Source organism: Balaenoptera acutorostrata, chromosome X (assembly GCF_949987535.1).
Source record: "Balaenoptera acutorostrata chromosome X, mBalAcu1.1, whole genome shotgun sequence".
NCBI classification, from domain to species: domain Eukaryota; kingdom Metazoa; phylum Chordata; class Mammalia; order Artiodactyla; family Balaenopteridae; genus Balaenoptera; species Balaenoptera acutorostrata.
The window spans coordinates 91,080,530-91,108,126 of record NC_080085.1 but is presented as its reverse complement, the minus strand read 5'-3'; the positions used below and the strand labels follow the sequence as shown (position 1 = coordinate 91,108,126).

Genomic DNA, 27,597 nt, shown 5'->3' with positions numbered 1-27,597 from the left:
ATAATTGACCACTTGAAAATATTGAGTCTTTCAATCCATATTTCTATACTTATTTAGGTCTTCTTTAATGTTTCTCAGAATTATTTTATAATTTTCAGTATAGAGGTCTTATAAGTATTTAATTAGATTTATTCCTAGATAATTTGATTTTTAATTTCCTTTACTGGGGTATAATTTACATACAATAAGATACATACATTTTAACTATACAATTCAATGATTTCAACAAATGTATTTTCCAGTGGAGTCACTACTCTGTCAAGATAGAGAACATTTCCCTCAGCTAAGAAAGTTCTGTTATGCCCCTTTTACAGTCAGAAAAATCACAACCTTCAAGCCAGGCAAACATTGATTTGATTAAATTTATATCAATATAATTTAGTTTTGCCTCTAACTTTATATAAATGGAATCACACAGAATGTACTATTTTGTGTCTGGTATCTTTCCCTAAGTATAATATGTCTTGAGATGCATCTCTGTTATTGCTTGTACCAGTAGTTTGCCTCTTTCTATTGCTTAGTAGTATTCTAATTCATGAAAACATCAAATTTGTTTCTCTATTCATTTCTTGATGGACATTTGGATTGTATCCACTTAGGGCCTATCATAAATGAAATTGCTGTGAACATTCCTGTGCAAATCTTTTTGAGGAAATGTTTTAAATTCTGTTTGGGAAAATTCCTAAGAGTGGAATTTCTGGGACATATGGTAAGTATAAGTTTAACTTTTCAAGAAACTGTTGAAGTCTTTCAAGGTGGTTGAACTTCTTACCAGCAATGAATGAGAGTTCCAGTTGTTCCATATCCTCAAAAATACTTAGGATTGGGGACTTCTCTGGTGGTACAGTGGTTAAGACTTCGCCTTCCAGTGCAGGGGATGTGAACTAAGATCCCACATGCCTTGTGGCCAAAAAAACCAAAACGTAAAACAGAAGCAATTTTGTAACAAATTCAATAAAGACTTTTAAAAAAAAGTGGTGACGTAAAGACATGGATAAGAGACTACTATTTAAAAAAAATACTTAGGATTGTCTGACTTTTAAATATTAGCTACTCTGATGAGTGTGCAGTGATATTTAATTCTGGGTTTTGTTTTGTCTTGTTTTTTACATTTTCCTGACGATTAATGAGATTGAGGATCTTTCCATGAGCTCATTGGTAATTTGCATATGTACTTTTGTGAAATTTTTAAATTGCATTGTTTGCTTTCTTATTTTGAAATTTAAGAGTTCTTTATTTATCTTCTGGATACAAACCTTTTGTTGGTTACACATATTATAAGTATTTTCTCCCAGCTTCCCACTTCATTTTCTTAACCATATCTTTCAAAGAGCAGACATTTTTTTTTTTTTTGATAAGCCCAATGTCTGTACATGCCACTACTACACTACCTTTACTACTACATCATAAGTCTGGAACTCAGATAATGCAATTTTCCAGATTTGTGGTTTTCTTTTCAAAATTATTTTGTCTATTCTAGGCACTTTGCATTTCCATATAAATTTGGGATTAAGTTTATCAGTTTACATGAAGTTGCCTACTGCAAGTTTTATTTTGACTGCACTGAATTTATAGATCAATTTGGAGAGAATTAATATCTTAACAGTACTGAATTTCTTGACGCAGGATCATGGTTTACCTTCACATTTATTCTGACCTTTAGCTTCTTTCAGCAGTCTTTTGTAGTTTTCAATGTATATGTTTTCTACGTTTTCTTAAATTTATCCCTAAGTATTTCACGTTTTTGGAACCTATCATACATTTCATACACACACACAAAATTTCAATTTCCAATGGTTCATTGCTAGCATACAGGAACACAACTGAGTTTTTGTATATCTATCCATAACTACAACCATGCTAAATTAAATTCTTACTTCTACAGTAGGTTTATTGTAGATCCCTTAGGAGTCTATCAATACATGATCATGCGATTTGCAAATAGGCATACTTATTGCCTTTTGAATCAGATATTTGTGAAGGCGTTTCTGTTGTTGTTTTAGTTCTGAAAAACAAACAAGGGTCTGCTGCACTACACACTTATTGGCTCACCTCATGGAAGGGCCTCATGTATCTAGAGGCCACTCACAAGAGGAGCCATCAGCTGCCCTGTCCTTTTCCAAATTCTAAAAACGTAGCTGCCTGTAGAGTCTATATTTATATAATGACTGCAGAAGAGACAGGTGGTTGGTTTTTTTTCCAACTTTAACGCTGTTTTTCAAATAAAAACGATTTACTTCCTTTTTAAAAAGTATATTGACTTTTTTGTCCAAAATAAAGGGGGCAAAACAGAGAGATATTAAGAATTTTTTAAAAGCCTCTCTCCTGGGCTCTCTTCTGGACACATTTCTTCTATGCATTTTTGTGGAGGGAAAAGGGAGAGATTGGTAGCAGAAAGCACAGCAGGTGGAAGGAGGTGTGTCCTGGGAGCAGAGGAGGGCAAAAGCAAGTCCCCAGAAGAGCATTGGTAATGGTCAACGGCCCCCCGCCCCCTGGGAAGATACTGCCCTTCCGTGGCCTTTAGAGAAAGGCCCAGGAACACACAAAGAAAGGAAAGCGTCGGGGCCCAAGCCGGTGCTTGGACAAGTGACACGGGGGGCAGGGGGAGGTGAGCACCGCCGGCTCTTCGCGACCCCACGGGGCAGAAGGGGGGCGGTGCGAAGGCGTGGCGTCCCGCGGTGACGGAGGGCGCACATGACCGGCCCGCGCCAACTCGAGCGTGCCCTGCTCTAGTGTTAGACCCGGCCGTCGCTCGCTCCCTTCTCGGTCCCTGCTCCCGGTGGCCCTGAGGGAGTGCTGGCCGAGGTCGGCCCCCAAGAATACGAGGCGCGGGAGCAGCAGGTAAGGGACCCGGAGAGGGGTCCGCAGAGGTGGCGTTGGCGAGCGGACACGGCCTGCGGACCCCTCCCTGGGGGTCCGGTTGCCCCGGGGCAGAGACCGCAGCCCCCATGCCCCCTGCGGCCTGGCGTTTGGCCACAGAAAACGGTAGGCCTTCTCTGGGGGCGGGCCGCGCGGCCCTGAGGTGACGGCCTGCTTCTCGCAACACAGCGAGCTTTTCCGACGCCCCCGCCCCGCCCCGCCCCGCCCCGCCCCCCTTCTTCTCGGGGTAGAAAATGGTGGTCGGCGCGGGGGCGGCTGAGGATGGGAGCGGGGGACGCTGGGTGGGGGTGGCCGGGGGTGGGAGATGCGGGGCCGAGAAGGGGCCGAGCGTCCGGATGCAGCAGCCCCCCTTCCCCCACCCTTACTCTCTGCAGGTCTGCGAGTGGAAGTGTCGCGGCGGCGCACTTGCAGCAAGAATCGGGAGGAGCAGGAGACCGCGAGGATAGGCCCAGGTCGGTGCGGGGGACAGTGGGCAGGTGGGGGGAACGTGTGGATAGCCCTAAGACCCCCCCAAATGCTCCCCCCTACCCCGTCCTCCATTTTGGTGCCTGCAGAGACGTGGGCATGGATAGGCAGGGAAAATGGTGGGTTTTGGGCGAGGGAGGGGGAGAGCTTGGACTGGGGGCCCCCTAGAGGGCGTAGGGAGCCTCTCAGGTGGGAAAACGAAAATTTGAAGAGCCTTTACATCCGGGGCTGGAAGTCTTGAGAGGTGCTTAGTAGGGCCTCTGTCCTCGGTGCTGATCAGTCCACCCAGAAAATAGTCCCTTCTCTCTTTTGTCTCATAGGAGCAATGACGTCCAAAGAGGAACAAGCAGTAAAAAATCTCTACATGGAAAATGCCAACCAGGAGAATGAAAACAAGGATGAAAAGGGGCAGGATGCTAATAAAGGAGAGCCCTTCGCCCTCCCTTTGGAAGCTGGTGAATATTGTGTACCTAGAGGAAATCGTAGGAGGTTCCGTGTTAGGCAGCCCATCCTGCAGTATAGATGGGACATGACTCAGAGGCTTGAAGAGCCACAGGCAAGGATGAGAGAAGAGAATATGGAAAGGATTGGGGAGGAGGTGAGGCAGCTGATGGAAAATCTGAGGGAAAAGCAGTTGAGTCATAGTCTGTGGGCAGTTAGCATGGACCCCCCTCACCATGACCATCATGATGAGTTTTGCCTTATGCCTTGAATCCTGATGTTTTCCCTGAAGTTAGTAGGGAGACACACCTGCTTCCTAAACTTACATGTTTGTGATGTACCTTTGTTGTAAACCTTTTGGTGTTACTTGTTTCTTGTGGGTCTCCTGTTACCAGCTTCTAATTGAATGTTGTGTTTCTGACCCAATCTGTAAGTTTCTGTCAGCAGGAGAGTTTTACCTATTGCATGGAGAGATGTTCTTTATATATTGTGACGTTAATAAAGCAGTTTAAAAAAGCATTCTCTGTTTTTTTCCCTTAAAATCGTTTATATTTTATATATGAATAGACAGTCTAAGGATATATAAAGTAAAAGTATCTCTTTATGGTAGAACTATGAATAATTTTTATTTTCTTATCTCTATTTTCTCGTTGTTTTTTTTTTTTTTTTACCTGCATTGGACAACTCCCAGATGATGCTAATTGGAGTACTAGATCTTCCCAACGTTTTCAGTATCACATCCACAGATAATTTCTTGTGTTATTCACAGAGACGGAAAGCCATGTTCATTGTCTATCAGATTTATCCATTTAGAACTCTCAGAGGGCATCCTCATTTTTAAGATTTGAGGTCCTGGCAACCCACACATTATATCCTCCATGTACTTTTTTTTTCCTTTGGCCGCGCCGCCCGGCTTGTGGGATCTTAGTTCCCAGACCAGGAATTGAACCCGGGCCACAGCAGTGAGAGCTCCGAGTCCTCACCACTGGACTGCCAGGGCACTCCCTCTATTTTCTCATTTTTCAAAACAACACATACTACTTAATGAAAGAGCTTGACAACCTGATAAAAGCAACGTGAGCACTTACTAAGCACTTGTGACAGAATCTTCGTTTTAGCTTACCTTGGTCTCTTATTTAGAAGTATAAACCTAATAATGATGAGACATACCTCTTTAAAAATCATTATGTTTATCAGCAAGATGAAGATAATAATCACCTCCCAGGGCTTTTGTGTGCACTTGATGAGGCAATAAGTTTGTAATCTTTCTTTAAGCTCTTATTCCCAGTGGCATATGCATGACCCAACCCTTTAGATATTACCTTCAGCTATTTGGGGAAGTTCCCAAAGCCAGGTCTTCCCTATACTCACAAACAAGTCCAATAGGCTAAGGGGTAGGTAAGTCCATTCCTCTGTTGTTGTGCCCCATTCTCACCATCTCCACAGGTTGTTGATGTTCAGGAATCCTTAAGGTGAGAAAGTCCCACTATGTCTCTGGAATTCCCAATGAATTGAATCTTCACTCTGTTCTATAAACTGTGGATAAATCCCCTCTACCCATTTAGCTTCATGGAAAAGACCTTGCCTGTCTGGGTCTTTCTTAGGTGTAGTTCTTTCCCAAGAAACTTCCATAATTCATGAGACTATACAAGATGTGTGAGGGAACAGCTCACTTAAAATTTGAGACAGTCCCTCCTCACACCACCCCCGTGAAACCTATGAATGTGAAAAATTATCCTATATTGAGTTGGTTGCCAGGAGATCATGTCAGTGAATTCAGTGGATACCCAAATGTGGAGATCTTTATGAGAAGACTGATTGGAGGACTCTTGGGTTTAAGTGTTCCAGTAGAACTTGGGAAAAAAAGTTGCCTTGCAGTGTGCTAAGTAGGTGAAATACATATTATGCATATTATTTCTTTTGTGGAAATAAACTTAGAATTCTAGAACAGAAGTTGGCAAACCACAGCCCATGAGCCAAATCAGGCCTACTGCTTATTTTTTTGGCCAATGAGCTAAGAATAAATTTTATGTTTTTTAATGGTTGAAAAAAATCAAGAATATTTTGTGACATGTAGAAATCATATGAAATTCAAATTTTGGTGTCCATAAAGTTTAATTGGAATACAGACATGTTTATTAATTTACATATTATCTATGGCTGGTTTTGGCCTACAGTGGCAGAATTGAGTACTTGTGAAAGAAATGGTATGGCCCGCCTGTAAAACCTACATATTTATTATCTGGCCCTAACAGAAAAAGTTCGGTAACCCTGCTCTAGAATATAACATCGCAATAGCACTTATGAAACCAAAGGGAAAAGTGGCTAGGCAGGCGAAAATGACATGTAACACAGCAAACCACAGACATCATGAATCAGATGCCTAATCAATTTCAAAGCCCTCCTTCCTCCAGGTGCTTGAGACACAAGGTATTACATTCATGTGAGACAGAAGTTTATAGAGAGAAAGGCTAAAGTTGAAAAGACAGGAAAATTGATGAACTGAGAAGCTTATGCCCTACCAAACTTCTCACTCTTTTTCTTATTTTATTTTTTAGCCATGCCATGCGGGATCTTAGTTCCTGACCGGGGATCAAACCTGCGCCCCCTGCAGTGGAAGTGCAGAGTCTCAACCACTGGACTTCCAGGGAAGTCTCCCAGACTTACCGCTCTTGATTGCCAATATTTGCACCAGCTTCTATGGAAAACAGTAGCATTCTGGCTTTCTTGGCCTAAGGATATTCAGCATTTCCTTTCTGAAGAGAAATTGGAAGCTCATATGTGAGTGAATCCATGGTATACCTTGATAGGTTAGACATGCATATGCCCAGAAAAATGTACATCTCTTCGTATATAGGTAGATTCAAGATGCCCTGTCAACCTCAGAGAATGATGAATTTAGGATCCTAGTCTCTGGACAGAATGCTTTCTGCTAACCAGCTTCCCTTGGCTCTTAACAGAGTGTTTGGATCTGAAAGGGCATCTAAGGGAGTAGTATGTGGGTGGTCAGGCTCCATGTAAAATGCTTGGGCAACAAACAACCAGCAGAAAGTGAGCAAAAGACAATAAAGGAGCAGGGCATGAAGTTCCTTTGAGGAGAACAGCTATATCTAAGGTCTGGCTGCATTTGCCTGTTGACATCATCTCTATGTGTTGAGCCTCCTTTTCTCCCTCACAGTGGCCATTCTCCACAAAAGGGATAGACAAATTCTTCCCATAAATGCCTAAAAAATCTAGCAAAGAGAAGGCAGTGAGATTAGAGAGTGTGCCCTTTGTTATCAAAGAAAAACGGTGTTCAAGAAAGTTTTGAGATGTAGATATGGATTGGGTCATTGGAGTTTTAGCACATCATACATATCTAGTAGATATCTGATGAATGTAAAACTGAGTAAGTATAGATTTAGTGATATTCAGCAAATGATAAACAAAGATACATGTTTGAATCTTTATGTATTTCTAACAAAATTGAAATAATAATGCAGATAATATAACAGTTGACTACAAATAATTACTGAATTTTTTTTCTTTAAAAATTCAAATCTATTGAAGGAAATTCAGAAAATAAACTTAAGGGCCACCTTGTGACCAAAGAAAGCAATGCAGTTTGAATTTTCTAGCCAGAGGAAGAGTGCACAAACACTGGACTCTTCCAGGGAGTCGAGATACATAGGAAATGCACTTTGGTTAGAAGTGAAATAAAGCCTCCAAAATTAACCATCATGTGAGACATCAAGCCACATTTATACTTCAAATGAAAATAGAGTAACAGGATCACAGGACAAAAATAGAGAAACATCAGAAAGGAACTTGAAAGCAGCTACATTCCAAACCTTAATATGGGAAAGCTTTCCAACCCGAGCCCGGCAGAATGGCTCCCGCAAAGAAGGGCAGTGAGAAGAAGGGCCGGTCTGAAATCAATGAGGCAGTGACCAGAGAATACACTATCAACATTCACAAACACATCCATGGAGTGAGTTTCAAGAAGCATGCCCCTCGGGCACTCAAAGAAATACGGAAATTTGCCATGAAGGTTATGGGAACTCCAGATGTACACATTGACACCAGACTCAACAAAGCTGTCTGGGCCAAAGGAATAAGGAATGCCCCATACTGTATCTGTGTGCAGTTGTCCAGAAAACATAATGAAGATGAAGATTCACCAAACAAGCTCTATACATTGGTTACCTGTGTACCTGTCAAGAGTTTCAAAAATCTACAGTTAATGTGGATGAGAACTAACGTCTGATTGTCGAATAAAGTTATAGAACTACAAAAAAAAAAAAAAAAAAAAAAAAAAGAAAATAGAGTAACAGGGACTGGATTTACTTCCCTAACTAAAACAACTAAAATCAGGACAAAATATATAAAAGAACAATTTTCAGTTGCTGAACATCGGAGAGTGGAGGGAAAAGTTCTCTGAGAGAGGGGAAACAACACGAGCCTTCGGATTGCCCCCAACTGTGTACTGTAGGATTTATAACGTGTGGGAGTAAAATATATGTCAATAGTAGCACAAAGGCCAGGAGATAGGGAATGGAAGTATACAATCTTAAAGTTCTTATTCTATACCTTAATATCACTTGAAGGTAGGTTCTGAAATGTTAAAAATGTATATTACCAACATATGAGATAAAATGGAATCTTAAGAATACTCATTCAAAAAAATGTTGGAGGGAAAAGAGAACAAAGAACAGATGGGACAAATGTAAACAGATAGCAAGATACTTGATTAAAACCCAAACATGTCAATACCAATAATCACATTAATGTAAATGGTCTAAAGACCTCAATTATAAAGCAGAGATTGTCAGATTGTATAGAAAAGCAAGACACAAATATATACTGCCTATAAGAACCTTAATTGAAATTTAAAGATACAAACTGATTACAAGTAAAAGAATAGAAAAAGATGAACAATCTTAACCAGTCAGAACAAAGCTTGAGTGGTTATATTGATATCAGTTACAATAAATTTCAGAGAAAAGAATAATACCAGGGAAATTATGGTCATAGAATGTCATTACATAACTTTAAGTGGTGAGTTTGTCAAGAGGACAAAACAATCATAAACATTCACATATTGCAGTGTTTCAAAATACATGAAGCCAAAATTGATAGAACTACAAGGATAAAGAGACAAATCCACAATTACAGTCACCTTCTCTAAAATACTGATAGAACAAGTAGACAGAAAATCAGCAAGTACAACACTATGAACCAATTCACCTAGTTGACAATTGTAGAACTTGCCACCAACAACAATAGAATGTACATTTGTTTCACATGCACGTGGAATATTTACCAAGATAGTCCATATTCAGGACCATAAAATAAGCCTCAGTAATGTTAACAGGATTCAAATCATAAAATGTATGCTATTTTGAGTACAATAGAATTAAACGAGGAGCTAATGACAGAAAGATCTCTGAAAAATCCCCAAATATTTAAATTAACATGAAACAATACAGATCTAAATAACTCAAAGAAGAAATCAAAAGGGAAATTATATTTTGAACTGAGTGAAAATGAAAACTCAACATATAATAATTTGTGGGATGTGGCAAAAGTAGCACTCAGGAAATTTTATAGTATAAACATTTATATTAGAATAGAAGAAAGGCCTATAGTTGTTAAGTAAATGGAAATTTCATTTAAAACACTTCCTCTGAAGAAAACTATAGGTCGAGATGGCTTTACTGGTAATTCTACCAAACATTTAAGGATGACATAACACCAATTATATGCCAAATCCTTAGAAAACTGAAGAGGACGGAATACTTCCCAACTCATCCTACAAGGGTAGAATTACCCAGATAACTAACCAGACAATTATATTACAAGGAAAGATAACTACAAACCAATCTCCTTCATGGACATATATGCAAAAATTCTTAACAAAACTTTAGTAAAATCTAATTCAATTATATATAAAAATTACAGTACACCATCATCAAATAAGGTTTATCCCAAGGATTCAAGGCAAGGTTAATATTTGAAAATCATAATTCACTATATTGACATAAAAGAGAAAAAAACATATGATCATCTCAAGGGAGAATGAAAAAAAATTTGCTAAAATTTTAAAATCTCTTACTGATTAAAATACTCAGCAACCAGATATAGAAGAGACCTTCCTCAACCTGATACAATACATCTATGAAAAACCTACATAATGATGTGTGCCTAAAGGCTAAATGTTTTCCCCCTAAGATAAGAAACAAGGCAAAAATGGACACTTTCACAAATTAGATTCAACACTGTATTAGAAGTTCTAGCCAATACAATAAGATAAGAAAGAGAAATAAAAGTCATACAGATTGCAAAGGAAAAAAATAGAAAAATCTTTATTCATAGAAAACATGATAGTCCATGTAGAAAATCCTATGTAATATACGAAAACTACTAGAGCTAATAAGTGAGTTTAGAAAGGTTGCAGGATAAAAGATCAGTATACAAATTTAGTTGTATTTCTAGTTTTCTGAGACTGCTGTTAACAAATAACCATAAACTTGGTGGCTTTAAAAAAACTGAGAAATTTATTCTCTCACAGTTCAGTACACCAGAAGTCCAAATCAAAGTGTCAGTAATGCTAAGTTCTCTCTGAAGGCTCTAGGGAAAAATGCTTCCTTACCTCTTCTAGCTCTGGTGGCCCTAGGCATTCCTTGGCTTGTGGCCCATCCTAATTCAGTATGCTCTCATCTCAATTCTTAGTTAACTATGTCTTCAAAGACCCTATTTTCAAATAAGGTCACATTCTGAAGTGCTGGGTGAACATGAATTTTAAGGAAAAATATTCAGCTCTCTACAAGTAATGAACAGCCAGAATAAAATTTAAAACACGTCATTTACAGTAACATCAGAAATATGAATTATTTAGGGATAAACTTGACAAAAGATGTGTAAGATCTGCACATTGAAAACTATAAAACATTCATGACATAAATCACAGCAGTTTTTAATAGAAACTGACAATCTGATTCTAAAATTTACATTAAAAAAATCCAAAGAACTGAGAATAGTCCAAACAACTTTGAGAAGAGAAACATTTTGGAAAACTTTCACTACCTTATTGCAAGACTTATAATAATGGTGCCATAATCAAAACAGTGTGGTATCAGCATAAATATAGACAAATTGATCAATGGAACAGAATAGTCAAGAAATAGATGCACACATATATGCTTTTGACAAAGATTCCAAGGCAATCTGATGGTGGAATAGACACTCTTTTTGATAATTGATGTTGGAACAACTAGTTCCAATTGAACCTTTATTAATGATCATGATCATGATCACCATCATCATCATCATAATTAGAATAACTTTATCTCATATCATATAAAAAGTTGAGTCAAACTGTGTCAAAGACCTAAATGTAAGGTAAAACATAAAATTTCTAGAAATTTTATGTAAAAAATAAATTTTTTATAATATAATAATAATATAATATAATAAATAATTTATAATATAATAAATAATTTTTCAGGTAAAAAATAATTTTATGTAAAACAAAATTTCTAGAAAAAAAATAGGAGAAACTTTTAGGGACTTTGAGTTTGTAAAAAATTTTAAATTAGAATTCAAAAAAACAAACTCTAACAGAAAACAAATCAATATATTGGACTTCATCAAAATGTAACCTTTCTCGTCAAAAGACATTTTGATTCTCAGAGATGGATAGAGACAGATTGTTAGAAATCCTAAGACCTCTCTCTACAACAATAAATAAGGACACAGGCTAAGAGAGTACAAGTGTCTTGCCATACATCTGAGAAGCTGTAGGACCATAGCCAGACCTGAGCTGGATTCAACTTTATTGAACAGCAAAAATCTGACCTGCAGACTTCCAGTTCTGGATAAGATAGAGCCACACCATCCCTTCCACACCTTTCATCTTACAAGTGAAAAACCACAGACATATCACAACAAGAAGCATAGGAAAACACTGGAAAATAGAAAGATGAAGATGGACTGCCCAGAGATCTTGGGTTCCAAAGGAACTCAAGAAAAGTTTATTAAACTTTGACCAATGGGTCAAAGAAGAAATCACAAGAGAACTTAGAAAATATCTGAGACAAATGAAAATGACACATCATACCAAAATTTATGGGAGGCAGTGAAAGCAGAGTTTAGAGGGAAACTTATAGCTACGAACACTTACGTTAAAAAAGAAAAAAGATCTCACACGAAAAGCTGACTTTACATATCAAGGAAGTAGAAAAAGAATAGCAAATTAAACCTAAAGCTATTAAAAGGAAGGAAATAATAAAGATTAGAGCAGAGACAAATATAATAGATAATAGAAAAGCTATCGAGAAAAAAAATGAAACCAAGAGTTAGTTCTTCAAAAAGATCAACAAAATTGAAAAATCTTCAGCTAGGTTGAGTAGGGAAAAAAAGAATATCTATGTACCTAAAATTAACTTACAGAGGGGACATTACTACTAGTTTTACAGATATAAAAAAGATTAAAAGAGAGGACTATGAACAATTGTATGTCAACAAATTGGATAACCTGGATGAAATAGACAAATTCCTAGAAACACACAACCTACCAGGACTGAATACTGAAGAAATATAAAATGTGAGCAGAACAGTAATGAGTAAGGAGATTGAATCAATAATCAAAAAGTTCTCAACAAAGAAAAGCCCAGGACAGGATGGTGTCACTGGTAAATTATACCAAATATTTAAAGAAGAACTAACACCAGTCTTTTTCAAATGCTTCCAAAAAATTTGGAACACTTTATAACTCATTCTGTCAAGCCAGCTGTATCTTAATACTAAATCCAGACAAAGACACTACAAGAAATGAAAACTACAGACTAATATCCCATATGAATATTAATTCCAAAGTACTAGCAAATGGAATTCAGCAGTGCATTAGAAGGATTATACACCATGACCAAGTGGGCTTTATTCCTGGATGTAAGTATTGTTCAACATATAAAAATATATTAATGTAATAAACCACATTAAGAGAAGGAAGGAAAAAATACATGATTGTCTCAATTGTTGCAGGAAAAACATTTGACAAAATTCAACACTCTTTCATGATAAAAACACTCAGCAAACTAGGAATAGAAGGAAACTACCTCAACATAATAAATGCTTTCTATGAAAAGCCCAGAACTAACACCACACTTAGTGGTGAAAAATTGAAAGCTTTTCCTTTGAGATCAGAAATGAGAGAAGGAGGTCACCTTCATCACTTCTACTCAATATAGTACTGGAAGGCATAGCCCAAGCAATTAGGTGAGAAAAAAAATCCATACTGTATTGGAAAGGAAGAAGTAAATATCTCTGTTCACAGATGACATGATCCTATAGGTTGAAAACCCTAAAGAGTCCTCAATAAAACTGTTAGAACTAAGAAATGAATTCAGCAAAGTTGCAGATAAATCAACGCATAAAAATTGGTTGTGTTTCTATACACCAACTGTGAACAATCCGAAAAGGAAATTAAGGGAATAATTTTTTTACAATAGCATCAAAAAGAATAAAATATTTTGGTATAAATTTAAGCAAGGGTGTAAAGCACTTTTACACTGAAAAATACAAAACACAAATAAACAGAGACATCTTGTGTTTGTGGAATTGAAGACAGTATTGCTAAGATGTCAATACTAGTCAAAACAATTTACAGGATTCAGTGCAACCCCTATCAAAATCCCAACGATGTTTTACTCAGGTACAGAAAAATCTTATTTTAAAATTCATATGAGGACTTCCCTGGTGGCGCGGTGGTTAAGAGTCTGCCCGCCGATGCAGGGGACACAGGTTCAATCCTTGGTCCAGGAAGATCCCACATGCCACGGAGCAACTAAGCCCATGCGCCAAACTATTGAGCCTGTGCTCTTGAGCCTGCGAGCCACAACTACTGAGCCCACGTGCCACAACTACTGAAGCCCGCACGCCTAGAGCCTGTGCTCCACAACAAGAGAAGCCACTGCAATGAGAAGCCAGCGCACCACAACAAAGAGTAGCCCCCGCTCTCTGCAACTAGAGAAAGCCCGAGCGCAGCAACAAAGACCCAACGCAGCCAATAATAAATTTTTAAAAAATTCATATGGAATCTCAAGAGACCCTAAATAGCCAAAACAACCTTGAAATTGAAGAACAAATTTGGAGGACTCACACTTCCTGGTTTCAAAACTTACCATAAAGCTACAGTAATCAAACGGTGTAGTTCTGGCATAAAGACACATATAGACCAATGGAATAGAATAGAGTGCCCCAAAATAACTCTCACATGTAAGTCAAGTGAATTTTGACAAGAGTGCCAAGATCATTCAATGGGGAAAGACTTCATGCCAGTCACTAAGACTAGAGTCCCGGCAATGCCTATGTGCTACCTTTCCTAAGACACTGACAAATTGGACACAATAAATTTATTGCTTTTCTCCCTTTGATTTTAGTGATTTTATTACATGTCCTGAGTTCATAATTTACTTAGCCAATGACCCTGGTTTATGTTTTGCTCTCTGCCAAAAGGTGTACACCTCTATACTCTTATGCCTAAAGGGAAATCTTATAGAGGTTACTACAGTACTATTAATGCCATTATAAAAATTAATGGAGATTATTGCTTTCCTCAGGGGGCAACTGCCTCCTAGACCACTCCTCAACCACCTGGGAAGAGGACCTCCCACTCTCTAGCACTTTATCCTACTCCCCCACTCCAACTTTCCACCACTACCTCCTGTCTTACGTCTCTGACCATGAACACAACTACCCCTTCTCCTTGGCTATAAATACCACTAACTTTTTCTATATGTTTTACTAAACTATCAGTTCGTACACTCCAACAACATAACTACTGGACTTGTCACCAAGATTTTTTGTCATAAAATATATAATTCATATTTATAACACTTTTCAAGTCTACCAAAAATATTGCTAGAGACCGTGAAAACTTCAGATCTGTTTTCTTGGCTAACGCCATATCAATAGGGAATTTGGTTATGGCTGGCCTACAAAGACTCCTCATTCTTCTATTTGTTTTCCTTCTTTTAATTCTCACAATAAAATGTTTTCTATGCTGTTTAGGGCAACTTATTCCCTACTCTCTGTAAATATCCTCTACTATTTGGGCCACTCAAATATCCCAAATAATTGAACTTAAAACAGATGTCAAGACATCAAGGGGGTAAATTGTAATATATTTTTTTGCAAAAATGCCTTTTATTCATTTGTGTGACAGTGTGTTGTGCACTGACATCAGAAGGATCTTTACATCTTATAAAGCCATAAAGAAAAATGAACTCACACCATATTAAAAAAATTAACTCAAAATGGACCCAAGACCTAAATATATGAGCCAAAACTTTAAAACTCTTAGAAGAAAACAAAGTGATAAATCTTCATGTCCTTGGATTTGGCAATGGATTATTAGATATGACATTAAAAGCATGAACAACAAAAGAAAAACAGATACATTGCATTTCATAAAAATTTAAAAGTTTTGCGAATCACAAGACACTATCAAGAAAGTGAAGACAATCCACATAATGGGAGAAAATATTTGGAAATCATATATTTGATAAGTATCCAGAATATATGAAGAATTCCTACAATTCAACAACAAAAAGACAACCCAAATAAAAATGGGCAAAGGAGTTGAATAGATATTTCTCTAAAGAAGATATATAAATATCCAATAAACACATAAGATGCTCAATATCATTAGTCATTAGGAAAATGCAAATCAAAGCCACTTCTCACCCACTAGGATTATAAAAATTAAAAATGGAAATTAACAATTGCTTTGGAGAATGTGGAGAAATTGGAACCCTCATACATTGCTGGTAGGAATGCAAAATGTTGCAGCCACTGTGGGAAACAGTTTGGCAGTTCCCCAAATAGTTAGATATAAAATTACCATATGAGGAGATTAAACAAGATGGCGGAGTAGAAGGACGTGCTCTCACTCCCTCTTGCGAGAGCACCAGAATCACAACTGGCTGCTGGACAATCATCGACAGGAAGACACTGGACTGCACCAAGGAGGATACCCCACGTCCAAGGACAGAGGAGAAGCCACAGTGAGACGGTAAGAGGGGCGCAATCAGAGTAAAATCAAATCCCATAACTGCTGCGTGGGTGACGCACAGACTGACGAACACTTATACCACAGAAGTCCACCCACTGGAGTGGAGGTTCTGAGCCCCACGTCAGGCTTCCCAACCTGGGGGTCCGGCAATGGGAGGAGGAATTCATAGAGAATCAGACTTTGAAGCCAAGTGGGAATTGATTGCAGGACTTCGACAGGACTGGGGGAAACAGAGACCCCACTCTTGGAGGGCGCACACGGAATAGTGTGCGCATCGGGACCCGGGGGAAGGAGCAGTGATCCTGGGGGAGACTGAACCAGACCTACCTGCTAGTGTTGGAGGGTATCCTGCAGAGGTGGGGGCTGGCTCTGTTTCACCGTGGGGACAAGGACACTGGCAGCGGAGGTTCTGGGAAGTACTCCTTGGCGTGAGCCTTCCCAGAGTCTGCCATTAGCCCCACCAAAGAGCCCAGGTAGGCTCCAGTGTTGGGTTGCCTCAGGCAAAACAACCAACAGGGAGGGACCCAGCCCCACCCATCAACAGTCAAGTGGATTAAAGTTTTACGGAGCTCTGACCGACACAGCAACAGTCAGCTCTACCCACCACCAGAGCCTCCCATCAAGCCTCTTAGATAGCCTCAACCACCAGAGGGCAGACAGCAGAAGCAAGAAAAACTACAATCCTGCAGCCTGTGGAACAAAAACCACATTTACAGAAAGATAGACAAGATGAAAAGACAGAGGGCTATACACCAGATGAAGGAACAAGAAAAAACCCCAGAAAAACAACTAAATGAAGTGGAGATAGGCAACCTTCCAGAAAAAGAATTCAGAATAATGATAGTGAAGATGATCCAGGACACAGGAAAAAGAATGGAGGCAAAGATTGAGAAGATGCAAGAAATGTTTAACAAAGACCTAGAAGAATTAAAGAACAAACAAACAGAGATGACCAATACAATAACTGAAATGAAAACTACACTAGAAGGAATCAATAGCAGAATAACCAAGGCAGAAGAACGGATAAGTGACCTGGAAGACAGAATGGTGGAATTCACTGCTGCGGAACAGACTAAAGAAAAAAGAATGAAAAGAAATGAAGACAGCCTAAGAGACCTCTGGGACAACATTAAATGCAACAACATTCGCATTATAGGGGTCCAAGAAAGGGAAGAGAGAGAGAAAGGACCAGAGAAAATATTTGAAGAGATTATAGTCGAAAACTTCCCTAACATGGGAAAGGAAATAGCCACCCAAGTCCAGGAAGCGCAGAGAGTTCCATACAGGATAAACCCAAGGAGAAACATGCCAAGACACATAGTAATCAAAGTGGCAAAAATTAAAGGCAAAGAAAAATTATTGAAAGCAACAAGGGAAAAATGACAAATAACATACAAGGGAACTCCCATAAGGTTAACAGCTGATTTCTCAGCAGAAACTCTACAAGTCAGAAGGGAGTGGCATGATATACTTAAAGTGATGAAAGGGAAGAACCTACAACCAAGATTACTCTACCCGGCAAGGATCTCATTTAGATTTGATGCAGAAATCAAAAGCTTTACAGACAAGCAAAAGCTAAGAGAATTCAGCACCACCAAACCAGCTCTACAACAAATGCTAAAGGAACTTCTCTAAGTGGGAAACACAAGAGAAGAAAAGGACCTACAAAAACAAACCCAAAACAATTAAGAAAATGGTCATAGGAACGTACATATCGATAATTACCTTAAACGTGAATGGATTAAATGCTCCAACCAAAAGACACAGGCTTGCTGAATGGATACAAAAACAAGACCCATATATATGCTGTCAACAAGAGACCCACTTTAGACCTAGGGACACATACAGACTGAAAGTGAGGGGATGGAAAAAGATATTCCATGCAAATGGAAATCAAAAGAAAGCTGGAGTAGCTATACTCATATCAGATAAAATAGACTTTAAAATAAAGAATGTTACAAGAGACAAGGAAAGGACACTACATAATGATCAAGGGATCAATCCAAGAAGAAGATATAACAATTATAAATATATATGCACCCAACATAGGAGCAACTCAATACATAAGGCAACTGGTAACAGCTATAAAAGAGGAAATTGACAGTAACACAATAATAGTGGGGGACTTTAACACCTCACTTACACCATTGGACAGATCATCCAAAATGAAAATAAATAAGGAAAGAGAAGCTTGGAATGACACACTAGACCAGATAGATTTAACTGATATTTATAGGACATTCCATCCAAAAACAGCAGATTACACTTTCTTCTCAAGTGTGCACGGAACATTCTCCAGGATAGATCACATCTTGGGTCACAAATCAAGCCTCAGTAAATTTAAGAAAATTGAAATCATATCAAGCATCTTTTCTGACCACAACGCTACGAGATTAGAAATCAATTACAGGGAAAAAAACGTAAAAAAGACAAACACATGGAGGCTAAACAATACGTTACTAAATAACCAAGAGATCACTGAAGAAATCAAAGAGAAAATCAAAAAAATACCTAGAGACAAATGACAATGAAAACACGACGACCCAAAACCTATGGGATGCAGCAAAAGCAGTTCTAAGAGGGAAGTTTATAGCTATACAAGCCTACCTCAAGAAACAAGAAAAATCTCAAATAAACAATCTAACCTTACACCTAAAGAAACTAGAGAAAGAAGAACAAACAAAAACCAAAGTTAGCAGAAGGAAAGAAATCATAAAGATCAGAGCGGAAATAAATGAAATAGAAACAAAGAAAACAATAGCAAAGATCAATAAAACTAAAAGCTGGTTCTTTGAGAAGATAAACAAAATTGATAAGCCATTAGCCAGACTCATCAAGAAAAAGAGGGAGAGGACTCAAATCAATAAAATCAGAAACGAAAAAGGAGAAGTTACAACAGACACCACAGAAATACAAAGCATCCTAAGAGACTACTACAAGCAACTCTATGCCAATAAAATGGACAACCTGGAAGAAATGGACAAATTCTTAGAAAGGTATAACCTTCCAAGACTGAACCAGGAAGAAACAGAAAATATGAACAGACCAATCACAAGTAATGAAATTGAAACTGTGATTAAAAATCTTCCCACAAACAAAAGTCCAGGACCAGATGGCTTCACAGGTGAATTCTATCAAACATTTAGAGAAGAGCTAACACCTATCCTTCTCAAGCTCTTCCAAAAAATTGCAGAGGAAGGAACACTCCCAAACTCATTCTATGAGGCCACCATCACCCTGATACCAAAACCAGACAAAGACACTACAAAAAAAGAAAATTACAGACCAATATCACTGATGAATATCGATGCAAGAATCCTCAACAAAATACTAGCAAACAGAATCCAACAACACATTAAAAGGATCATACACCACGATCAAGTGGGATTTATCCCAGGGATGCAAGGATTCTTCAATATACGCAAATCAATCAATGTGATACACCATATTAACAAATTGAAGAATAAAAACCATATGATCATCTCAATAGATGCAGAAAAAGCTTTTGACAAAATTCAACACCCATTTATGATAAAAATTCTCCAGAAAGTGGGCATAGAGGGAACCTACCTCAACATAATAAAGGCCATATATGACAAACCCACAGCAAACATCATTCTCAATGGTGAAAAACTGAAAGCATTTCCTCTAAGATCAGGAACGAGACAAGGATGTCCACTCTCACCACTATTATTCAACATAGTTCTGGAAGTCCTAGCCACAGCAATCAGAGAAGAAAAAGAAATAAAAGGAATACAAACTGGAAAAGAAGAAGTAAAACTGTCACTGTTTGCAGATGACATGATACTATACATAGAGAATCCGAAAACTGCCACCAGAAAACTGCTAGAGCTAATTAATGAATTTGGTAAAGTTGCAGGATACAAAATTAATGCACAGAAATCTCTTGCATTCCTATACACTAATGATGAAAAATCTGAAAGAGAAATTATGGAAACACTCCCATTTACCATTGCAACAAAAAGAATAAAATACCTAGGAATAAACCTACTGAGGGAGACAAAAGACCTGTATGCAGAAAACTATAAGACACTGATGAAAGAAATTAAAGATGATACCAACAGATGGAGAGATATACCATGTTCTTGGATTGGAAGAACCAACATTGTGAAAATGACTATACTACCCAAAGCAATCTACAGATTCAATTCAATCCCTATCAAATTACCAATGGCATTTTTTACGGAACTAGAACAAATCATCTTAAAATTTGTATGGAGACACAAAAGACCCCGAATAGCCAAAGCAGTCTTGAGGGAAAAAACGGAGCTGGAGGAATCAGACTCCCTGACTTCTCACTATACTACAAAGCTACAGTAATCAAGACAATATGGTACTGGCACAAAAACAGAAACATAGATCAATGGAACAAGATAGAAAGCCCAGAGATAAACCCACGCACCTATGGTCAACTAATCTATGACAAGGAGGCAAAGATATACAATGGAAAAAAGACAGTCTCTTCAATAAGTGGTGCTGGGAAAACTGGACAGCTACATGTAAAAGAATGAAATTAGAATACTCCCTAACACCATACACAAAAATAAACTCAAAATGGATTAGAGACCTAAATGTAAGACTGGACACTATAAAACTCGTAGAGGAAAACATAGGAAGAACACTCTTTGACATAAATCACAGCAAGACCTTTTTTGATCCATCTCCTAGAGTAATGGAAATAAAAACAAAAATAAACAAATGGGACCTAATGAAACGTAAAAGCTTTTGCACAGCAAAGGAAACCATAAACAAGACGAAAAGACAACCCTCAGAATGGGAGAAAATATTTGCAAATGAATCAATGGACAAAGGATTAATCTCCAAAATATATAAACAGCTCATTCAGCTCAACATTAAAGAAACAAACACCCCAATCCAAAAATGGGCAGAAGACCTAAATAGACATTTCTCCAAAGAAGACATACAGACGGCCATGAAGCACATGAAAAGATGCTCAACATCACTAATTATTAGAGAAATGCAAATCAAAACTACAATGAGGTATCACCTCACACCCGTTAGAATGGGCATCATCAGAAAATGTACAAGCAACAAATGCTGGAGAGGGTGTGGAGTAAAGGGAACCCTCTTGCACTGTTGGTGGGAATGTAAATTGATACAGCCACTATGGAGAACAGTATGGAGGTTCCTTAAAAAACTAAAAATACTATTACCATATGACCCAGCAATCCCACTACTGGGCATATACCCAGAGAAAACCGTAATTCAAAAAGACACATGCACCCGAGTGTTCATTGCAGCACTATTTACAATAGCCAGGTCATGGAATCAACCTAAATGCCCATCAACAGACGAATGGATAAAGAAGATGTGGTACATATATACAATGGAATATTACTCAGCCATAAAAAGGAATGAAATTGAGTCATTTGTTGAGACGTGGATGGATCTAGAGACTGTCATACAGAGTGAAGTAATTCAGAAAGAGAAAAACAAATATCGTATATTAATGCATGTATGTGGAACCTAGAAAAATGGTACAGATGAACCGGGTTGCAGGGCAGAAGTTGAGACACAGATGTAGAGAACAAACGTATGGACACCAAGGGGCGGAAAACTGTGGTGGGGTGGGGATGGTGGTGTGCTGAATTGGGCGATTGGGATTGACATGTATAAAGTGATGTGTATAAAATTGATGACTGATTAAAAAAATTAGAATAAAAAAAAATTACCATATGACCCAGCAATTCCATTCCTAGGCATATACCCAGGAGAAATAAAAACATACATCCACATAAAAACTTATACACAAATGTTTAAGACAACACTATTCACAATAGTCAAAAGGTGGAAACAACCCAGATATCCATCAATGTCTGAATGGATCAACAAAATATGATATAGACATACAATGAAATATTATTCAGCCATAAAAAGGAATGAAATACTGTACATGCTACAATGTGAATGAACCTTGAAAGCATTATGCTAAGTGAAAGAAGCCAGGCACAAATGGTCAAATATTGAATGATTTCATTTATATGAAATATCCAAAGTAGATAATTCCATAGAGGCAGAAGGTAGATTAGTTGTTGCTAGGTACTAAGGGAAGAGGAGAATTGGGATTGACTGCTTAATGGGTATGGAGTTGATGAAAATGTTTTGGAACTAGATAGAGGTGATAGATTCACAACATCATGAATGTACTATATGCCACTGAGTTGTACACTTTAAAATGGCTAATTGTTCTGTTAGTTTCTCCTAAGAAATAGACATAGTCCTATTTGAAAAAAGATGTATATGAAAATATATTTTCTAGGCCAGTTGACCTTCTCCCTTTTTTTAATATTACCCCTTTGAGCATCTAATGAAAGTAATGGATCCTATCCTAGGCAAATGTACACACCCAGTAAAAATGTGTATACCCTACCCCCCCCCCACACACACACATGCACATTATCTTGAACATAATTCCAGGGGTTTCTTTAGTTAAGAATGCCTGAACCCAAGGAGTAAGTGCTCTCCCTCTAACATAGCTCAGCTGCTATTTGTCTCTTCTCCTTCCTGTCTCATTCCCAAGTAGCTCCTTCTCCTTCTGTCTTTTTCCTGCCTCATAGCTTCTGCTTCTTCATGATGTCAACCTGCTCATGTATCAGGGTTTCTGAGGCTCCTAGGGTACAGCTCTTCTTTTCATAAGTCTACATACTCTACTACCTTCTAAGCATATGCTACCTTGCATATTATTTCAGGTGGTCCACAGACTTCCTCAGCTGAAAACACCTGGTCTAGGTCAATCAGTATGGTCGGCCTGTCAGAGTTCCTTAGACACTGGTCTAAATCTGGCTGAGAGAGCACCAGGGTGGATGTGGACTGGCAGGAAGCAACTCTTCAGCGTGGCTAGGCTCCTCCTAGGTGCCCTGGAGGTAAATATAATAGAGTTGAAAGACCCAGCAGGCTGCATCTCCTTAGTTAGGTGGTAAGCAGTAGACAGGGTCAAGGAAGTTTCCACCTGGGCACTGGGAATAAGGGTAGACAGCAAGCAGGTCTGGAGGCTCTCCCCCCAACAATCACTTCTACAGGCTTTATGGAAACCCTCTGCTGCAGGGGTCTAGAAGGGATCTGTTTTGGTTTCCAGTTGTCAGAACAGCATTCCCATCTCTGCTGGAGTTGCGTAATCTCTGTGGGAATTTGGGGGAGGGAGGGAAGGAGCCAAAAGCATTTATTGAAGTCACCACCTTGGTCACCTCTCCATGTATATTTTTGGGTAAGCAACAGTCAGGTGCCTGAATGCAAAGGATGAGAGGCTCTGAAAGGTGAGAAGGGGTCGGGACAGCATATTCCTCCCCTCTTGATAGGGCAGGGAAGATCAGACCATGTCGGCACCCCTCAGATCCTCAGCTGCCTTGCTGCACAGCTAAACCTCTGAATGAAAATAGCCATGGGCCAAATTTTCAAGACTGATATTGTGTTAGCCATCATGTTCCAGCAAGTGCACTTAACACTCAGCTATTTTTTGGGAATATTAAATACATGCATTTTCGGTAGAACATGACAGAAGCAGCTATTTATGAAAACTTTAAAAATTCTTTTGTAAGTAGACAGTCAAATCCATTTTCTAGTAAAAATTAATATTAGGAACTTAAGTTGCTCTCACAATTTGGGGATGTTGGTTGTTTCCTCTACCTTAAACATGTTCTTTTTCCCAAATGAAAATAGCTTTATTTAACTTTTTGCTTATAAAAATAACCCACGGTGAGGGAAATAAGTTAAATAAAACTGAAAAAAATTATTTAGAAGAAAATAAAATCCCTATTTCAACTACCTGCTTCCCTACCTACCAATGCACCCTGTACCTGTTATGTGAAGGTCTGGGAGACAGGAATGAGCACCAGTGTCAGAGTGGAGAAGTAGATGGAGGGGGTAGGCACTTTGAGATCAAACGAGAGAAAGAAAGAAATTCCTCAGAGATGGATCAGTGGGGCCAGTAGCCCTGGGAGAAGACGCAGCCCCTGATAAGACAGAAGAACAAATACATACTACAGGGAGAAGGGGCCCCATTTGACCTCTGGGATTAGCCACGACCAAAATGAGTGACAGGGCCTCAAGCAGTCAGGGGAGGGTACTGAAGAAGGGTGAGGCGGGAAGGGGCCAGTGAAGGGAAGAAGTGGGCTGACTCCTGAGGCACTTCCTGCAGGAGGGAGAACTAGGGACCCGAGCCCACTGGTGACGTTTCCTTCATGTGATCGGGAGCCGATGCGTACAGAAGTCCCTCTCTTCCAGGTATCAGCTCCCTATTTCCGTGGAGGAAGATAGATTTCAGACTGAGGGACCAAGGGGAAAACTGCCCTATAGCCCCGCAAGGTTGCAGGTCGGTACTAGCCGGAGTGGGGAAGGGGACACTTGAGGTAGGGGTAGTAACAGACAGAGGCTACACAGGATCCGGTCTGCTTTCCAGATGCCACCCTCCTCCCACCCTTATTCGTTTTGGCGCAGAAAATTGTGTGAGTGTTGGGGGAGAGGTCCGGGTACCATCTCTTATTTCCCTGGATAAGTACTGGCTTATGGCAGCAAGAAATGTGAGAAGGAGGCATCTCCCTGAGATGGTCACAAATTCACTGCCTCCTGCGGACACCTGGGGTGGGGGTGGCAGAGGGCAAAGACCAGAGCAGGTCTAGGACTGGATTCTCTCTACCCCTTCCCTGATGCCCATCCATTTGGTGCAAGAGATGGAGGGCTTGGTGGGAGGAGATGGAGAGGGGCCAGAGGATAAGAATGGGTACCAGTTGGGATCTCTTAGGAGGCAGGTTATCGGGGGACATCTGACAGAGGGAAAAGGCTAGCGGAGGGGGATGGAGAGGAAATGGCCTGATCCTTCCGGGGTGGAGGGAGGAGGGCAATGCCTGTGAACCCAGGATGGGGAGGGCAGACCCCCTTGCAAAGGGGCCAGGCCTGCTCTTCACCTTCGTCCTTTTTGCAGGGGGGGATGTGGGGGGAGGGGGATGAGGGAGAGGGGAGAGGGAGAGGTGCTACAGAGGAGGGGGACTGAAGTTCAGTCTGGAGACCAGCTCCCTATAGGGCAGGAGTGACTCCTGAACTAGGAAGAGTTGAGAGGAGGTAACATGGACCAAAATTTTTAATGAGTTTGGAAATAATTTGTCTCTTGCATTGCAGGAAAATGTGGTCTTTCTGTGTATGTGGAAAGGGAAGTGGTGGCAGGAATGCTCTGGACATTTCTGCCATGCTCCCTGACTCTACCATCACCATTTTCAGAATGAGGGATGGGCTCGTTCTATCTGGGCACCCTGGGGTGAGGGTTTGGAAGGCAGAGACCTGAGCAAAGCTGGATATGCCTTCTGAACATCACTGTCCTGAACCTCACAAGGAAAAGTGAGACAGAAATTTGGAAGGAAGATTGGGAAACATAGAAACACTTTGGAAATAATCTCTCTCTGCCATTTCTCAGTGGTTAAAAAAAAAGGAGGCTGTTAGGGAGGAGCTGTAGAGGGGGATCAGAGAAGCAAGGGAAAGGGCAAGGGTATGGCAGGAGCTGGGAAAGTATTGACAGCTAGAGTCGGAAAAGAATCAGTGTCCTCATTGCCACTCATTCACTTCTCAGTCCCTCATTCACCGTCTGTCTCCTGTCTCTCTACAGGTCTTTGGGTCTGTGGTTGTAGGCACCAACCCAGACAAGGAAAGGAAAGACCTGCAGTATCAGTGCAGGTCAATGGAAGAGGGCAACTGCCCCAGGACCCCTGGGAGTAGGAGTGACTAAAGCCTGAGCAGAAGTTGGGGAGTTCACTACCTGCCACCCCTCCTCCAAGCCTCCCTATTCCGGTCTCAGAATACATGGCCTCTGTCAGGACCCTAAGGGAACCTGGTGCTTTATGGCTGGTGAAGACAGAGGGGAAAACAAGGAAGTGAGAGTTGGCAGGTGTGGCATCTGTGAAGTCCTTGAAGATAACAGAGTATCTCTGATATCTGAGAACTGGCCATTGTCTGGTTGTATCTGCAGTTCTACAAGTCTTACAACTGTAGACAAGGGGAAAAAGAAACTGGCCAGGATTCTTGCGGGTCAGTCTAAGTTGGGACCACCCAGTTAAAACTGTTACCGGCATAGCCAAGGCCGGAGCAAAGTTTAGGGACAAATCTGCTCTTATACATTTGTCAGCACAGCCCACTTAAATGTAGGGAGAAGCACCTGTGGAAGTGTCTGCAAGGTGGGCTCATGTTATCATGTGTGCCAACCTTGCATACACTGGGAAAGAAAGGAGAAAATGTATGGGCGGGAGTGCACCCTGCCCATAGGGGTAGGCCATGAAGATCCTAAATCACAGAGGCAAATACTTATCAGAACCTGTATTTCACCACCTAAGTCCTCGGTCTCCTTTGTCTCCGTTTTGTCTCCTAGGACAGGCAAAGGAGGGCAAATCTCAACATGGAGAAGGTCTACAGAGAAAATGAAGGAAAGCCAGAAAATGAAGGAAACCCAGACAATGAGGGAAAGTCAAAAGATGCAGTAGATACAGAAGATGAAGGAAAGTCAGATGAGGAAGAAAAGCCAGAAGTGGAGGGGAAGTCAGAACATGAGCAGGAGCTCCAGAATGAGGGACGGCCAGAAGACGAGGGACAGCCAGAAGATGAGGGGAAGCGAGAAAAGCAGGGCAAGTCCGAAGCTGAGGGAAAACCACACGGTGAGGGCAAGCTGGAATCCCAGGCAAAGCCAGAGAGTCAGCCGCGGGCTGCCGAAAAGTGCCCCGCTGAAGACTATGTGCCCCGGAAAGCAAAAAGAAAAACGGAGAGGGGGATGGATGATTCCCCCAAGGACTATCAGGACAACTTACAGGAAGGCATCTGGGCAGTGAGGAGATGATGAGAGAATGTGCAGATATGTCAAGGGCTCAGGAAGAGTTAAGGAAAAGACAGAAAATGGGTGGTTTTCATTGGATGCAAACAGATGTACAGGATCCATTCACCCCAAGGGGCCAACGGCGTGTCAGGGGAATGAGGGACGGAGGTAGGGGCCAGAGGGGCTTACATGATATCCCATATCTTTAATGCCTTTGGCCTTCAATTCTGACTCCTCTGATGAGAATATCGCTGACCCTGCTTTCCCTGGCAGGCATTTGCCAGGCTATGTGCTTTAACCTTAAGCTGATACTTTGCTTTAGGTGTCACTCTCATTACCAGCAGCCTTTTGATCCAACTACAGTGCTCTCTGTGTTTCAGTAGGGGATTTTCACCCACGTGCATGGAAGAGATGTTCATGGTACACTGTAAAATAACAATAAAGAAAAACACCAGTTTTCAGAACCGCATATACAGCATCTGCCCGTTTTTGAAAAAAAAAACCCAAAAAAGTTACACAATACATCCATGTACAGGGAAAACTGAAACTGAGTAGACCAAAAGCAAAATAATGGTTTTCTCTGGGTGCTGGTGGTAGAGATTATTCTTTCACCTGTACTTTTCCCCCTAAAATACACAGATTACTTTTGTCATAAAATAAATAATAAAAGATTTGAAACATAGGAAAATACCAAGCAATCAAAATAACTGCTCAGTGAGTTTATGAAGGTAGTGGAGACACTTAAAATTCCTGTTGTCAGGATGTGAAATAATGCATAAAACACATCATCTCTGGGACTCGCAGCTGGAGGAATCAACCTGGCAGTTATTACAGAACTACTGTCATAAGGAACAGTCTTCTCATCTGTGAATTGGGGATAAAGCTTGCCTTCCAGGGCTGTGGAGAAGATCCGATGACATACTGAGTGTGT

General features: G+C 40.0%; 3 protein-coding genes across 5 annotated transcripts; all 3 read left to right on the top strand.

The window, feature by feature from the left end:
- Positions 1-2,538: 2,538 nt before the first annotated feature.
- LOC130706525 (protein BEX1-like) lies at positions 2,539-4,303 on the top strand. Of its 3 annotated transcripts, none has more exons than XM_057539070.1 (3): positions 2,539-2,608; positions 3,255-3,332; positions 3,666-4,303. In XM_057539070.1, the coding sequence occupies exon 3, from the start codon at positions 3,671-3,673 to the stop codon at positions 4,055-4,057; it is 387 nt and encodes a 128-aa protein (XP_057395053.1). In that variant the 5' UTR covers positions 2,539-2,608; positions 3,255-3,332; positions 3,666-3,670; the 3' UTR covers positions 4,058-4,303. The 3 variants fall into 3 exon arrangements, with proteins under 3 accessions (XP_057395053.1, XP_057395052.1, XP_057395051.1); XM_057539069.1 differs by lacking the exon at positions 2,539-2,608 and adding an exon at positions 2,696-2,841; XM_057539068.1 differs by lacking the exon at positions 2,539-2,608 and adding an exon at positions 2,883-2,985.
- Positions 4,304-6,352: 2,049 nt separating this feature from the next.
- LOC103020150 (transcription elongation factor A protein-like 5) lies at positions 6,353-26,825 on the top strand. The gene is given in 4 exon segments (XM_007186258.2): positions 6,353-6,567; positions 26,229-26,661; positions 26,664-26,794; positions 26,796-26,825. Coding segments are annotated over 3 exon segments (567 nt in total). The 5' UTR covers positions 6,353-6,567; positions 26,229-26,255.
- On the top strand, positions 7,655-8,032 carry LOC102998004 (60S ribosomal protein L31-like). The gene has a single exon (XM_007186263.2). The coding sequence runs from the start codon at positions 7,655-7,657 to the stop codon at positions 8,030-8,032; it is 378 nt and encodes a 125-aa protein (XP_007186325.2).
- Positions 26,826-27,597: the final 772 nt, after the last annotated feature.

Excerpts from the sequence above, each read along its gene's own strand:
- LOC130706525 (XM_057539068.1), top strand. The coding sequence starts at position 2,949 with ATGCCCCCTGCGGCCTGGCGTTTGGCCACAGAAAACG. Across the intron at positions 2,986-3,254 it reads GCGTTTGGCCACAGAAAACG|GTCTGCGAGTGGAAGTGTCG; the intron begins GTAGGCCTTCTC and ends TACTCTCTGCAG. Across the intron at positions 3,333-3,665 it reads GACCGCGAGGATAGGCCCAG|GAGCAATGACGTCCAAAGAG; the intron begins GTCGGTGCGGGG and ends TTTGTCTCATAG.
- LOC102998004 (XM_007186263.2), top strand. The coding sequence starts at position 7,655 with ATGGCTCCCGCAAAGAAGGGCAGTGAGAAGAAGGGCCGGTCTGAAATC.